General features: G+C 39.2%; 1 protein-coding gene across 14 annotated transcripts in view; it reads left to right on the forward strand.

Moving 5' to 3' along the window:
* LOC101707293 (kinesin-like protein KIF16B) overlaps nucleotides 1–17055 on the forward strand; it is a 333418-nt gene that overhangs the window by 133935 nt on the left and 182428 nt on the right. For all 14 annotated transcript variants that reach the window (XR_015442054.1, XM_087189045.1, XM_021255092.2 and 11 more), the window contains exons 14-16: nucleotides 559–610; nucleotides 2160–2297; nucleotides 16724–16806. Coding sequence is in view for 13 of the 14 variants with exons in the window: in XM_087189045.1 (XP_087045171.1) it covers nucleotides 559–610; nucleotides 2160–2297; nucleotides 16724–16806 (273 nt within the window). In the remaining variant the exon portion in view is untranslated. The remainder of the gene's footprint in view (nucleotides 1–558; nucleotides 611–2159; nucleotides 2298–16723; nucleotides 16807–17055) is intronic.

The following is a 17055-nucleotide window of genomic DNA, read 5'->3' on the forward strand; positions in this document are numbered from 1 at the left end:
TTACAATGCCCAGAGCTGGGATTTGTTGTGTATACAGTTTCCTAGGTCCTCGCAGTCATTATAAGTTAGTGCCTCCTGCCTTTATTGCTGGATTTGGTTCTGAGTAGGTTACTCATGTCCAGCAAGCAAAGTTCCATTTTGATGGTTGTGCCTGTGACCTTGACCTTAATGTCCTCTCGGGTCTATGACCTAAGCTAGGAATGATGCTGTATTGGCCTCCCATGTACCATACCTTCAGACACAACACAAAGTCAGCCATGGGCGGAGAGCCTCCCCAGCAAGGATCAGGGACATCAGTGACACTGCTGGAATGAGTGAATTGGTGACACATGCCAGGTCAAAGCTTAACCATAGCTGAGCAGCAGCCTCAGGAGTGGCACTGTCATTTTCCATGCCTCAGGGCTGTTGGGCAGAGCCTCAGTGAGTTCTCTGTATGGAGACCATGCCTTGCCCACAGCTTGCTCATCTCATCGGCTATCACGCTGCTTGGGTTCAGTGAGGAGAGGAGAAGCAGGCCCCTGTTCTCACTAAGAAATGTTCTTTGACTTTTCTTTCCAGGAAGGTCAGACATATGTTGGTAGAGAAGATGCTTCAATGGAGCAAGATATTGGTGAGACTCATCAATTTTTTCTTCCCACTGAATTTTTAAAAGCATATTTAACAAAGAACTTTCTTTTGAATGACACTGAAGTAATTATAAAAAATAAATATTTTCAAGTATAGTATTGGCCAGTACAGTGTATGTATCTCTGTAAGTTTGAACAGTACTCAAGTAAATAACAGTGCAATTATTTTAGTGAACAAAATGGAACTGTGAATTCCTTCTATCACCCTTCATTTATTTCTCCCTTACGAGGTCTTTCAGTTGTCACAGTGAGATGGCAATTGATGAAAATATGTCAAAGGCTGCAAAGAATCTACAGCCCTTTCAAGGAAGCATATAGACACTTACCTGCACATAGATTATGACACAGTAGCATACACACGTTAGAAGGCCTGACTTGCCTTGTTTCCCAGAGGTCTGCACAAAGCCCACAGACAACCAGTCATTAGGGCTGAGCAGATGAGTGCTGGCCTGGCTTCCAGAACATCATGTAGGCAGTTTGTAGAGGAGAAGGTGGTGGTGGATGTAGATGTGTGTGGGGGAAGGAGGGGATTGACGGGGGAAGAATTATATTGTTTCAGATGTTTTGAGAATTGCTGGCTATGAACCTGTTTGGTTGCCAGATATAAGCTATTAATCAAGCCAATTCCAGCCAATCCTGTGTGTATTCTCTATTTACTGTGGATAGCCTGGGAGAGCTGAAAACCAATCCCAGAAGTCCCCAGGTTCAAGTATTATTGAGTAGGTCTTGGCAGCAGGCCTCTGGTTGAATTATGCATCTGACCTTCATGGTAGCTGTAAATGATGACAACTGGTAAGAACACATGTTCTCTGTGCCCAGAGAAGTTCAGTAATGCATTCTGTGGAGGGAGCAAAGCCACTTGGTCTGTATTCCTGAGTTACTAGCCAACAACTTTGCCTCCAACCATACATTTCATCTGTGCCTGGCCATTCCTCAGACAAGAGTAACCAAGGTAGTCATGATTAGGTAAACCTCAGCGACCATGTGCTCCAAGGGGCTCAGAATTGGCAAATGTTGTGGCCAAGGGCCCCTAGCACAGCTTCTGCAGACTTCTTAAGCCTTCTGAGATCCTTGCCAGGTCAAGTTTGCCTCTGGTTTCTGTTCCTGGAATATGTTATCTGTTAGTATGGAGGTAATTCCAAGTCCTAGACCCACAATGCCCTTTTACTCTTCCATTTTTCTGTGGGCTTTGGGTGACTTCTAGAAGAAACTTATTTAGAATTGAACAGCGCAGCTCAGTGGCACTCAGTTGAAACAAGTTACTCGACTCTCCTCTCCCTGAGGAAAAAATAAGTAGATGTCCCAGAACTTGTTTTCTTATGCAGGTGCTATCTGGACACTTTGAACTGGCAGTCGAATGGTACCTCCATTTTGTCAGAAGCCCTACATTTTAGTTTTCTTACTCTAACCATAAATGTTCACTTCACAATCCTTTTGTAGAAAAGAGAATTTTCCAAATATAAAATCAGTAGCTAAATGATTGAACGCCATTGTGGTAGATACAAATCTTTCTTCTTTGTTTTTCCAAATTAGTTCTTCATGGCCTTGACTTGGAGAGTGAGCACTGTGTCTTCGAAAATGTTGGGGGAACAGTGACGCTAATACCCCTGAGTGGTTCTCAGTGCTCTGTGAATGGTGTCCAGATCATGGAGGCCACACATCTAAATCAAGGTATCTGGTCTTTGGTTTTCAGAGTTCTTTGTATATATTATTCAAGAAAACAAGATGAGGCAGTGTGAGGACAGGTGCATCTTAGAATTAACTACTGTTTAGGTATAAAAGGGTGAAGACTGTTTGCTTTATTATGCTATTTTCTGTTTTGTTTTGCTGGAGGGCTTCTTTTTTAGTATTCATTTTCTTGTTGAATTAAACATGAACATATATGTAATCATCTTAAAAGTTATTACTGTTATGGAAAATGATATCAAGGGATTTTTTAAAGTTAAAAAGTGCTTCTCAAATGCAATACTTCAGCAGAAGGGTTTCTTTAAGATTTTATTTACATTATTTATGTTTTTATGAATAGTTATACATAGAGAATTTGGTGTTATGTCTTTTTGTGTTTGGAAATAATTTCAATATTAGAGAAAATGTGCAAGAATGGAACACAACTTTTTAATTGCAGAACCATTTGAAAGTAAATGTCTGTGTTAGCTTTCCACCACTATAACAATCATGGAAGATACTCCACTTGTAAAGAGAAAAGCTTTATTTGGCTCACAGTTTTGGAGGTTCCCATCCACGATCGATTGATTAGATGGGGCCTATAGAGAAGCAGCACATCTTGATCACAGCAGAGAAAAACCGCTTCCCTCAGCAAGTAAAAGAGAGGAAAGGAAGGGGCTGAGATTCTGCTCTCCTGTCCAAGGGCGCACTCTCATTTACCTGAACACCTGCTGCCAGGCCCCACCTCTTAAGAGTTCTACCACCTCCCATTCATGCCACCCTGGGGACCAAGCCTTCAACACATGGGCTTTTGGAGGACATTCAAGATCCTAACTGTAGTATTTCTCCATCACTCCTGAATATTTCGATATATATTTTCTTTACAAAGTCACATTTTCCTATATAACTACAATGCAATATCCAAATTAGGAAACTCAGGTTAGTTCATTCCCACCAACACCAATCCTGAGATCCTACTTAAATTTTCCCATTTGTCTCAACAGTGTCCCATATCGGTCTAGCATTGTGAATTGAATCTTGTTGACACATCTCTCTTTCCAGGCTCTTTCAGTCTGGAATACTTACTTACTTGGTCTTTCTAGAACTTTATGACTTAGACAGTTTGGAAAAGTGCAGACCAGTTACATTGTAGAATTCCCCCCTTCGTAGATGTGGTATTTATCTGATAGTTTATCATGATCATACTGATTGATTGATCATGTATGTATGTGAACCTCAGAGAACTGATGACTATGTCTTTCCTGTCCCATCACATGATTCTCATTAGTTACTGTGCCCCTTGCTTGAGGCAGAGCTGGCCAGGCTTTGTCACTGTAAAGTTACTCTTTACCCCTTTTCTTGTTCAAACATACTGGGAAGTGAGATTGTAAATGTTCTTTATCATACTTTTTTACCCATTGGTTTTAGAATTCATGTTTTTCTTTTTCTGAGTTATTATTCTGATGGTTGCCAAAAGGTGGTTTTATTATTTCTTCTACATTTACCATTTGGCCTTTTACTATAATAAAAGCTTTTTGTTCTTGCCCTTTACTTATTCATTTATTTATCTAAATCATCTATGATCACAGAACTTGCTATTCATACAGTAGGCTCTGTATGCTTTACCATTATTTATTTTGATGTTCGAATTGTCCCAAATTTGGCCAGTTGGAGTTCCTTAAAGATGTGCCCTTTAAGCTTGTCTTCCTTCTGTGAGAACTTGCTTACTTTCTGACACCTTATATTCCAGGTACATCTTGTACTTTCTGTACTCTTCCTGGAATCAACCAGATCTCCAAAGAGCCTTGGTTCCTTATAGAGTATGTAATGTTTAATATAGGTACTACCTAGAATTTGACAGGTAGTTTAGAGATTATCTTTTTACCCTCTCCACTCCCCATTTAAAAAAAAAAGAATTGCTAGTTTATTTATTTAGTTTGAAGAAATTACTTATGTCTCTAATTCTCTTATGGATTAAAGTTCAGTAGATAAATAATACATCACCCATGCAATATTTTTACTAAGTATTTTATTTTAAACTTTTGCCTAATTGGAAAGTTCATATAAAGAATATACATATTCAGTTTAGTGGCTCGATTTAGGAACTACATTTTGATCTTACTATCATAGATATGACTTGTGCTAAGAAAGTGGTAGCACTAATTGGCATTGAAAGTTAATTATTGAACTTGTCTTTCCCTGAGGGGTGCTCTTAATTGTTTTATTACCATGGTGCCATGGTTTTCTGATCAGATGGGCTTGGGTTCCTCTGGCACTCTGCTGTGCTGCCGAGCAGCTTTCTCAGTATCACTGTTAATGAAACTGACATAAAAATGCTTTGTTCCAAGGTGTTAAAATGCTGTGCACTGAGTATAAATGTCATTAACAAGTCTTAGGGCAGTGAAATGTGAGATGACTTTCTGATTCAAGGCAATACACAAGCAGAGCAAGATTGTAACTTTTTTTTCTTGTTTTACTTACACAAACTTTAACTGAAAAATCCTAACCAGGGGAAGATATCTACAGTCTTCCAGAAATTATGGATTAGAATCCTCTACCTAATCTATCTTGATATTTGATGACTACCACGATGAGAATTGGGGCATATTTTTAAAACACAAAATGACATTTTCTGTTTTTTTGTGATTAAGACAATATAAAGTAAAAATGAAGATGTGAATGGGACTGAAGAAGAGTGGCTGCTGGAGAGCAAGGAGGGGGTTAGATTAGGTGGGGTTTGCAACTGCTACATATAAATTATCACCTATAATCTGTAACTAAGGGGAAAAAAAGCTAAAGCAGAAAAGTATACAGACTTCATTAGAACATAATAAATGTGGAACAGGATTAAACACAATAGGATTTTTGTACTCAAAAACCTATCTTGGCTTTTCCCCATGAAAAAAATTTAAATTGCTTATAGCATTATTTACAGTCATGCTCTCTCACCTAGGTAATTTCTGCAAAGTCAGATCTGCTAAATTAACAGATAAACGCCAAAACTCTTGGAAATGGACCCTGGAGTAGCTGTATAGCTGCCATATTGGAGCAGAAGACTGTACCAAAAAATTACAGCATACTGTTCATTATCGCTCATAGTTACATGCATGCTTTATCCCTCTGAAACTTAAATCATATGTCTGTGCTGCTTTACCTCTTTGGCTTTCCAGGCCACATATGGATTATACCCCGAGCCCTGAGGATCATGAAATCCAACCATCCTGGCCTCCCATATTTGTTGTCCTAATCTCAGTACTTGGTTTATTGAAGTGGTCACTACCCTAGGACCCTTGTTCACCCACTGTGTCTTGGTACTTAGAATCGACCTTACTGGTATCTGGCCCATTGACTGGATCCATGGTCAAAGCAGCATTTTCCTTTTACAGAAGGAAAAAGTATCAAGAATAGAAAATGCAGATCCAAGTTACAATGATTTCTAGCTATATTGATTCTACAAATAACTGGCTCCCTTATATACCTTGTATTACCAGCAGTATCTAATTTGACTACCAATTTCCAGTATATGCTGATATTTATACTCAGATGTCTTTACTAGTAAATTACTCTTATTTGGAAATGTGTTAGTTGGGCTGTCCATTAAAAACCAGAAGTAGTAATTAACACCTCTTTATCTAGATCACTTAGCACACATTAATGTCAAATAATAGATTTATCTAAATTTAGCAGATTGTCACCACTAGGGGCAAGTTTTATACCTATGTCTGTTAATTTTCTTCTTCCAGATTCATAAACTATTTCCCCTACATTAAATTTGAAGATTTTTTCATTTCACTAAAATGAAGAGGACTTGTTAATGTTGGGAACATGGACTGAATGACATATGAACTCTGTTGCTAAAGCCTGGCATATGATACTTTTCTCCTTGGGGTTTTTTTTTTAGTGCATATGAAAAATAGCATTATACCTAAAGCTTGGCTCACCTCACTCCCCTAATCCCATAATCTGAGTCCACAGAATGATTCCATGGAAAGAGAAAAGTATGAATTTGACCATGTTTTACCCATAGACTTGGAGCTCTTCATGATGGAAGTTTAGACCCTAGATTTCCCTTTTTTCCATATATCTAATAGGAAAAGGTACAACATCAAGTACATTGTAATTCAACAGCTATTTCAGCATTTGTCCCCTGGTTGCTAGAACAACTCTCTTGTTTTTAATTATTTTCTTTTTACTATAATATGTTATTTTAAAGCTGATGGTTGTTGAATATAATTAATTTTTCCATTCATATCAGTGGAATCCTTTAGTCTACTAGCTGGTTTATCAGATCCATTGAACATCCATCTCATTTTAGAAGTGCTACAGAAACTGCATCTGGGAAATTCACACTTAGGTGCATTTGAATATGTTATGCTTGAGTGCCAAAATATATTTGCATCTATTCAACTACTCTGAAAGAGGGAACAGGTGATTGTCTGCAGAGTGGAGCTGAGGCGCCTTTGATAAAATTTTCATCTGCTGGAGGACTGCTCTGAGTTGTTCAGTGACAAATTAAAAAAGAATTTTAGTGGAACTAGAAAGAGAAATAGATCTTCCAGTGGTTTGGGCAAGGTATCCAGTTAATACAAGTGACCTTGTGCACATTACACAACAATACTAGTTAGTGTCCATCTCCTATAGACTCCCTTGTACTTGTCCCTAGGCACCCATCACATATCTTCCTCAGATTAGAGACCTGAAAATCTGATGCCAGTCACTAACATGGGCTGATTTCAACAGATATTTTTGATTAAAGCCCTATGTATTCTTACACCCAAAGCTAGTAAAGTTCCCCAGATCAGCAAAGTCGGCATTTCCTGAGAACCTGTCAGAATTGCAAATTCCCAAATCCACCCTAGATCTGCTGAGTTAGGAAACCTGGGAATGTGGCCCAGGTGGCCTGGTTCTGGTTTCAGCAGGTGATTTCCACGAATGCTTGAGTATGAGAACCAACAAAAACCAATCATACTGAAATCAGTTTCTTACTGCACAGACTTCAGCACTTGAGAAATTTTATCAATCTCTTTTTACAGCTTTCTTCCTTTGTTTCACTCATTTGTCTTTCACAATTTCTCTGTTCTTTCTTAAGCTTCATAAACTATAAGGTGATTTTACAATGTATTTTGGCATGGATTTCTTGAAGTTTATTTGAAGTTTGTCAGGCTTCTGGAATCTATAGATTTGTGTCTCTCTCCAGGTTTGGGAAGCTTTCATCCATTATTTGTTGTACAATTTTTTTTCTGGACTATACCCTTTTTCCTCTTGTTCTGGGACTCCAATAACATGAAATTCAGATATTTTAGTAATGTCCCATAGATCCCTGGGGCTGTTTATTTTTATTTTTGGTAATTTTTCTCTATTCAGATTAATTTCAGTTGAACCATCAAGTTCACTGACTTTTTCTCTATCTTTCCCTTGTGCTTTTTAGACCATCCAGTGATGCTTTTTTTATGTGTTTATATTTTGGTTAAGTTATTTCTTTTTATTTCATTGTTGAACTTTTTATCTTTCCATTCAAGAGTACTGAAGCAATTGTGGGAACATGTTTAGAGTAACAAAAGTCCTTTTCAGGTAATTTTAACATCTTTGTCCTCTCAGCTTTAGCTTACATTGATTGGTTTTTTGCCATGTTGAGATTTTTCTGATGTTTTCTTTGCTGATTAATAACAGATTGTATCTGGACATTTTGAATATTATGTTGAGAAAGTGTGTGGATTTTGTTTAAGTTCTATGGGAAACATTGATACTTTTGTTTTGGCCTACACTTTATCTGATTGAATTCAACTCTTATTACAGTTGGCCGGTTTGGGTTTTGGCTCAAATTCCATTGTCTATTTAGTTTTCAAAATCTTTTGCAATAGCAATGGGTGTTCCACTCCTTGGCCAACCTGAGATCTGGGAAGTGCCTGTCTCGTAGCTCAGTTCTCAGAGTCTCACAGTGTTGTTGAGGATCAGATCGTTGTGTGCACAGATAGTGGTGAGCCCAGGCTTTCATAATTGACTGTGTAAAGTCACTTTCCTAGGCATTTCCCTCTTCCCTCTCTCCCCAAAACTTTCTAGTTCCATTGGATATTCTTCTTTCTGTCCTCCAACTAGAAATCTGGAGCTTTATTTATTCTACTCTTTTTTCTACTTTGTGCGGCTGAGCCCATGTCCAGGACCAAGAACTGACAGAACAGAGAGAGGGAATATAAAGCAATAGGGGTCTGCTCCATCATCTTGGGGACCACAGCTCCTCTGATGGCAGACAGATGATCTCCTTCCTGCATCGTGCCCTGCTGCTGCCACTGTTGCTGTCAGAGCACTTCTGTCCCTTCTTCTAACCTGAACTAGAGGGCTTCTCCTACAGTCCTTGTTTTGCACTAATTACTACCCTTGAGTTTCCTGCTAGACCAAGCCAAGAGCACTGGAGAGAAAAATGGTAAATTCACTATCAGTTTTGTGGTGCTTCAAGTTTTAATGTTTTTCTGTCCACCCGTTACTTTTTACTTTCTATTTAATACATGTTGCATACTCTGTCCAGGGTATAGGCACTCAATGAAGACACAAAGTGGAGAGTGTTTGTCCCATCAGGGGCAGAACCAAATCTCCTCTCAATAGGTAGCCTTATTCTTCTGAAAAGGGAGATATTAACTGTAAGCTAAATTCTGAAGTGAAAGAATTAATGTGTCGTAATGGTATATAGTGAAAAACTGACTTAGATATACTGCAACCAAAGTGTGCAGAGGAAATGTCTAAGGATTGGAAAGGGCCTGGGTGAGGAGGTCAAGTAGTGGGAGCCCTAAGTCTGAGGGTGGGGTGGGGTGGGGTGGAGCACTGTGTGTGGAACTTGTAGGCAGGGATGCAGGGCTTTGAGCCCCTGGGCTGGTTGCATGAATTTGGTGTAGAAGGTGAGAGGGAAGAAGTGCTGGCCTCACAGAGGAGGAGTAGTGTGGACCAAGAAGGGAAGGACAGCATAGCATTTTTCACCCAAAGGGAAGCTTTTGGATGAGCAGTATGGAAAGGGCTTAGAGGTAAGAGGCTGTGGGAGCTCAAGGAAAAGATGCAAGGGAGGCATTTTATATGAGCCACTTTGGGAGGAAAAATAGGATAGTGAAAGCTTTGGAGTGTGTTGGAGATTGGAAATGAATAGTTGAGGTTGTTACTAACACTGAATAAGTAGAGTTGTTGCTAACAAACAAATATGGCCTACTGGGCTCATTGTGGCTTGTGTCTAGATGTCTCCACAAAGCCTCATGCAGTCATAGGTGGGGCTTTTTTAGAGCTAACTGGATCTAGAGTGTGTGGTGCTGGGATTAAGGGTGGGTGATTACTAAATCACTGCACCAGTTGGTTTGGCACCGCCCTAATCCTGGTTGCACAGATATAGTATAAAAGGGGCAGAAATTCACTGTTAAGATCCCTTGCTTAGGTTGAAAAATAAGAACCAAGAGAGACTATGTAAAGGTGCAAATTTCCAATGATGAATGTCATTATATTGTATACCTAAAATGTACCAATTATTAGAATGAATAGTCGATAATGTAAAATAGGAATAAAAGGTCCAAAGGGGTAGGGGTAGTGGGAGGCACAGGGGAAAGGAAAGAAGGGAAAGGAAAAAATGATGAGAAATGGAAAAAAATGGAAATAAAGTCTTTGTAAATAGGGAAGGGTGGAGGGCGTGAAGGGAGGGCTAGGAATGGGGAAAAAATAAGAACCAAGATGCATTATATAAAGGTACAATTCCCAATGAGAAATGTAATTGTGTTGTATACCTACAATGTACCAATAAAAGAATTTAATACAAAAAAAAAAAAAGATCCCTTGCTTGCTTTGCTATTCCTCTCTTGACTTTGGGTGTCAGGTATTTTTGTCTCAGCAATGTGAAAAGTAACTAAGACAAGGCTTAATGGAAAGAAAGCCTCTAATAGTATGGCCAGTTATTATAAAGCCTTCCATTTGGTACCATGGACTTTATTATTATCATCTATTGTCTTAAATTGCTCTCTGTTATTTCATGCACTTTCTGCATTTCCTGTAGGAAGGACAGACCTGTTCCACACAGGACTCTTTTTCTTTCTCCCCATGAGGTTTTAAAAAAGAAAAAAAAAATCAGCTGCCAATCACCCATGTATACTTCTAAAAATTTCTTTGGGGTGGGACTGGAGCACCTTGAAATTTTACAAAGGTCTATACTCAGCTGATGCACAGTTCATCTAATAATTCTTGATGGCTTATCTAACTAGAAACATCAATAGCAAAGATTGAATCAGTTTTCTTTTTTCTCTAGTCCTAGAGTTTAAGTTTGCAATTTTCACTTTACCAAGAATAAACAGGGCTTGAAGTGATATATCTAATGCAGGAAATTGTAAATCTATATATTTCAATTATAAATATTGAAAAGAAAAGTGAGAGGGCCCACGTGGCTTTTTTGTAAGGTGTCAAGTGCATTTTTACCCTTGGCAAATGCTGGCTGATAATCTGGTGGCATGCTTTGATGGTGATGCCTGCTGCAGTATCGAATTGGTGCAAAATGCCTGTCTTTCATGCCCAGTGACATGCCACATGTCCTATTTGAATTCATTTAGTGAAATTTTCTTACGTACCACAAACACCATGCCAGATCTTAATTTCCCATAGTCTAGATAAAGTATTATAACTCAGGTGTCTTAAATAATGTTATGATATTGTAAGCATATTAAGCTATTCTTATATGCTGACACATTGTGAGAAATCAGACCATCAGGACCCCCAAAATGATGCCATCATCATAACCTATTTCAGTAAAAGTATTTTTAGGAGATTTTAATTTAGAAAGAAAGTTATAACACACAGTTTCTTTTTGCCTGGGTCAGGCAGCAAAATAAGGACTTACACATCATCCTTCACCCCAGCCTCTCAGTGGCATTTCAGAAAATTATATGTCCTTGTAGACCCCAGCTTCTCCAACTGTCATATCTAAGATGCAAACCTCTCCTTCATAGAGCATTCTTCAGAGATGATTATATCCCGTCTGTGGTCTGTGTGTAGGGTGGGGAGTGGGGTTGTAAAGTGATTAAAATGTAGGAGTGGAATAACAAAGGCCCACTCCCACTTTTTTTATTGCTGCAGTGGTCTCTAAGTTCATGTTATATTGCACTTTAGGGAACATAGTTGTCTCTCATCACTTATAACTTAGAATAATGTCTTTGTATATTATTATCACCAAAATACTCATATGACAACATTTAGTATAAAAAGAAGACTGTATTTATACTGTAGCCTTTAGAAATTTGCCTATAAAATTTGAGGAAGAAGATATAGTACTGTAATTAATGGTGATATTATTAATCATTGTCCATATACTGCTTAGAAGTCACTAGAAATATTTATATGCTTATTCTTTCAATTAATTTGAAATATTAAAATTAGAAAAATCTCATATGAAACCAACATTCATTGATTCTTATTCACAGAGATTTATTTAAATGAAGCTTTTAGTTTTTCTTTTTTTGTAATAAATGGCTTTGTCTCCCCTTTTACAATGTCATTTCCCCTGCATTCTCTTTTAAGACCATCTGGAATTTGTCTCTCTTCAGATACTTAACAAGCTCTGAAGTAATCTCAAAGAAGCCATCATATATTTCAAGGAGGTTTAGACATGTTCTCAAAATTACAAATTAAGTGTATCACAAAAAGTCCATCTGCTGCAATTAATCACATTAACCTCAGAGCAAGAAGCAGTTCATAGTTACAAAGAATTTTAAATCTGGAAGGAACCTTAGAAATTCCCCTGTTTGATGAGTAGATGAGGAGACTGATTTCTGGAGAGGTTATCCCATGAGTTTTCCTTGGCCATGCCAAGATTTCTGGGCAGGACACATCCTCTGGGTTTCACTCAGAAACTTCACACCAACACCCATTCTCATTTGTGTGTTTCGTTCATTCACACATTTATTATTCACTCATTCATTCATTAGGTTATCTGTTTTCTGCTTCAGCTTGCTTACTGATTTTTAAGCACATTCATCTGTTGTTTAAGCATTCTCATGAGTTTTAAGAAAAACAAAACATTTGGTGGGATGTACACCCCCCACCCTGACTACTACCAGCACTGTCTTTTTCATGCATGGTCTCCTCAAAGGGCTTGTTGCACTTAGTAGATCTACATTTCCTTAACTCTCACTCACTCCTCAGCCCCTTTGTACTAGCTTCTGGCTACTTCCAGTTAAACTGTCACCAATGCCACACTCAGTGTGGCCTAATATCTTCATCTTGGAGGATCTCTCAGCAGACTTATGCATTTTGGGCCTCTTCTTCCCTTGGCTTCTGGGAGTTTCCTTCTCTCTCTAATGCCTCTCCTCCATTTCCTTTGCTGCAAGTTCTCCCTTTTCTTCTTGGCATTAAAGGCCAGCATTCCTCCAGGTGACTAGTCTTAAGTCCTCTTCCCTTCTGCCTCTCTCTTCTCTCCTCTGGTGATATTCTCATGTTTGTGGCTCTATTAGAGCTTTGAAATATATAGAAAGAAATAGCATATTTTTTTTAATATCTTTGTACGTGTATGTATGTGCTTATATAAACACATACATGCATACACAGTTATCAGGTAGGTAAGTAGATATCCCAGGTGTTTTTTCTTAGAGCCTTGGGCCCTTAGCTTTATTTGCTAAAGGCATCTCAAATTCATTTAAAATCAAACTTATTATTTCTCCCCTACCCCAATCTTGGTACTTTTCCAGTGTTCAAGTCTGTGTGGTTACACAGCTGGTAATGCAGTACACAGGAGATGTCTTACATCCCTTCTCTTCTCTGTGTCTAGCTATCATTGAATCCAGTGGATTTTGTCTCTTAAGTAGCTTCCGGGCCTGTTTGCTTTCTCCTTCCCTATCCTTCTGTCTATCCTTAAGCATCATCCTCTTTGACCTGGACTGCTGTGTTAGCCCCTACATTGTCTCTCTGCTTCTACTTGTACTCCTCTTTCGTCATTCTTCAGTCAGTTGAGAGACTGATATTTTTTTTTTCTCGTACTGGGGATGAACTCAGGTCCTTGTGCTTGTGAGGCAGGCAAGGCACCGTTAAGCTAAATCCCTAGCCCAAGAGAATGATATTTCTGAAACCAATCATGTTGTGCTATTGCAGAGTTTTCTGATTGCAACTAGATGAAACACAAGATGCTTTACCATATCCTGAAAGATTTGGGGTGATTTGGTGTTTCTGTCAAGCCTTATCTTGTGAAATAAGATTCCTTATTTCCTCTTCTGGCCACATGGCTGTCTTCCAATCACTTGTCATCATCATCTCTCTTTCTTGACACTGGACCTTCACACGTACCTTTCTCCCCACTCATCCTCAGAGCTTGTCTAAAGCACTGGTTCCCTTGGGGAATGCTTCCCTAGAGTGTGGCTCTTTCCTTCAGTTGCAGCTTTTGTGTTTGTCTTAGTTACTTTTCTCCTTGCAGAGACAAAATATGTGACACCCAAAGGTAAAGCAGGAAAAGTTTATTTAGCTCACAGTTTGTAGAGGTTTCAGTCTATAATTGGGTAGTTCTAAAGCAGGGTGTCATAGAAGACAGAAACTACAGAGCAGAAACAGTTCATGGCTGGCCAAAGGTAGCAAAGCAACAAGGAAGGGACCTTAACAGCATCTTTCTGCCCATTTTAAATTGTATGTAGGCTACTGGGATTAGGGAGGTGCCAAAGCAATAGGTAGTGGAGGGGTTTAGTAATTACACACCCTTAATCCCAGCATCACTCGCTCTAGATCCAGCCACCTCTAAACAAGCTTCCCCCATGACTACATGAGGCTTTGTGGGAGCATCTAGACACAAGTCATAACAATGTTCATCCGATTACTCTGACTATTTGATTATTTACCCCTCTGTCCTATTCTCACTTTAAGCTTCACAAAGAAAACCGCATACTGTGTCTGGTTCCTTCAACTCTGTGTCCTCACAGTGGCTAGTGTTCAGTAAGCATTCATTAAGGTTTTGCTGAATAAATGAATGAACAGTAACATTGTGTAAAAATGAAGCAAATTTTAAAATTCATTGTTGGTTGAAAGGTCTAGTAGAGGAAAGGGATAGAAACCTTGCTTAATACAGCCCCTTCACATGCCAGCCAGTTGACACACATTACTTAGATGAAAATAATGAATTGTCATGGATAATTTTGCTTTCTTCTTTAATTCTTTAAAGGGTTTGTGTTAATGTGTATTTTAAGCAAATACCATGGGTGACAAGATTATTTTCAGTGATTTAATATGACTTGAAATATATCTCTGAAATACTAGTCTTTTTCTATTAACATATTTTAGCAATTTTCAACTTGCATGGCCAGGCATTTGTTAGGGTTTTTTTTTTTTTTTTTGGGTACTGGGGATCGAACTTGGAACCTTGTGCTTTCGAGGCAGGCGGCAGAACCAGTGAGCTAAATCCCCAGCCCCCCAGGCATTTGATTAACAGAAAAAAAAAGAATTGGATAAGATATAATTAACACCTGAGATTCAGTTGCCTTATTAATCTCTAATATAACTTTAAGAGCATCAAATATACATATATCCTAGACATGGCTGCTTAACTTTTGACTTTCAGGGAGGCACATAGCTCTGAGTCTTTCTTGTAAAAAGCATTGGAAACATCTTTCTTAATTATAGTAATGGAGCCTTCCCATATTTGGAAAATATACAAATGCTATTGTACGTGACAGTGATAAGCAGATAGGTGAATGGATAGTCTAGGTCTCCTGAATCTATCTTCTGCTTTTCAGATTGGCTCCATTTTCTGCTAGATAATGATAAGCACTAAAACCAGACTTCAACTGCTCTCTCTGGTGATGATCTGGGCTAGTTAGGGTCTAACCACGCTGCATATGAAAATCCTCTGAGACATTTGAGATACTACACTGGTAGGCAAGGGATGTCCTGGCCGAAGCTCAGAAATGTGTGCCTGGGTTTAGGATATTACCTGCAGGGTCCCAGTGCAGGTGTCCCTGAGACAAGAGGCTGATGACTGGTCAGCCAGGAGTCATGGGCCTTGTCCACAGAAGGCAGAGATCAGCAGCCTGAGGACTTGGGCCAAGTGGCAGCAGATATCTACTGATACTCCATCTTCACATTTGTCGAGAAATACTAGAGAGAAATCCAGAGTTGTGTGTGAAATCACTAGGTTTTTAACTGTTGGCAGCTGATTTTATATGGGACGTGGAAAACATGTCTAGGTGAGTTTTATTGCTATCCATCAATTTGTGACCTCTGGTCAAAACTCTTTACACTGCTGTCCTGATCCACACTGTCTGTTTCAGTTACATCTTTTCAGTGTCACTCCTTGCTATTATTTGGATACCCTGTACTTGACTCTCCCCTGCCCCAGGCACAGCAGGCCATCCTCCTGTCTGAGCCCCAGCCTCTCCATGCCCTTCCCCCACAGAGCACATCTCTGTCCTCTGGCTACCTAGCCAGACCCAGCCACATTCCTCATTGCACAAGTCTGTGTCCAGCTGTTACATCTTGCACTGTCACTAAAGCGGTACACACGTGATCAGTCATTGTACTATGTTTTTCTAGGCAAAGACCGAACATGGGGATTTTCCCAGAGGTGTTACAGCCAATCAGGTGGATAGGACTGTATAGGATAACAGATCAGTTCTGCAGCATTGCTTCTCTTACCTCCGGTAACAGGCAGCTTGCCACCCTCCAGGGCTCCTGTGTGAGTTTGAGGCACATTTGAGTTGAGAAGAGGTTTATTTGCTGAATCAAACTGAAATCCCCCCACTCCTCCTTGCCATGCAGGCCCTTGACTTTGTTATCCTTGGGTATTTGCCTTGAATTCTTTTGCTTTCTGTACAGTTGTTTTCTGAATAAGAAGCCTTTCTTAAATGTCTAGTCAAACCAAAGGAGCCTTTCATTGTCTACTGTGGTCATCTAAATTTTAATGGAATTTTGATGAGATTAGTTAGTGCATTTCCTTGAAAAATAAACCATGCCTGTAGACAGTTTCTTTCTGGTGAAACTCTAAGGGTCATGTTAGTAATAGTTACCTGAACTCTTCCAATTTCATATGTTTCCTTTTTGAATGCACTTTTCTTTGAGATTTCTACTTTTATCAGCATTAAACATTTATTAAATTTGTAACCATATGCTTGCTTGATGTTAGATCTCTCTAGAGAACTGTTTCTTTCTCCTTCCAAGCAATCGAAAGTTGAATTACCTGTATATTAAGCTTTGAATCTCATAATAGGCTGCAAGGCTTAGATTCTTCACTTCTACCTATGTTATCATGAGTATTATGACATCCAGCTGTAAAAATAAAAGTATTCACAGGTTTAAAATTGAGCTTATGTAAGCAGACTTTGGAGACTAAAGCTTTTCCTTATTATTTTATAATACACTGGAAATTTCATGTCAACTGTAGAATTCCATCATGCTTTGGTATTGTCAGCTGACCATACCATAATTCATTGCTGCTTTTGTGTTCTCAGGTGCTGTGATACTCTTGGGAAGAACCAATATGTTTCGTTTTAATCACCCAAAGGAAGCTGCCAAGCTCAGGGAGAAGAGGAAGGTAAGGGCCTACCATCTCCAGGAGTGAGCTTCCAGTCTGTAGTAGGGATGTTGGTGGCCCTGGTGGTTCCAGCAGCCTGGTGTCCTCGGGTACGGACCTCTGGAGAGGTAGCTGTCTGGGCTGCATGATGTAGGCAATTAGTTTGCTGGCAGGTGATTGACTGATGAAGTAGGAGAGCAAGAGAGTAGGGCCCAGAGCAAGCAGGGCAAAATCAGCCACAGTAAATTGAATTTTTCACTGGGATGTGAA

Source organism: Heterocephalus glaber, unplaced genomic scaffold (assembly GCF_053883595.1).
Source record: "Heterocephalus glaber isolate CG9 unplaced genomic scaffold, H.glaber_assembly_v1.0 deba00001532, whole genome shotgun sequence".
Taxonomy (NCBI): Eukaryota; Metazoa; Chordata; class Mammalia; order Rodentia; family Bathyergidae; genus Heterocephalus; species Heterocephalus glaber.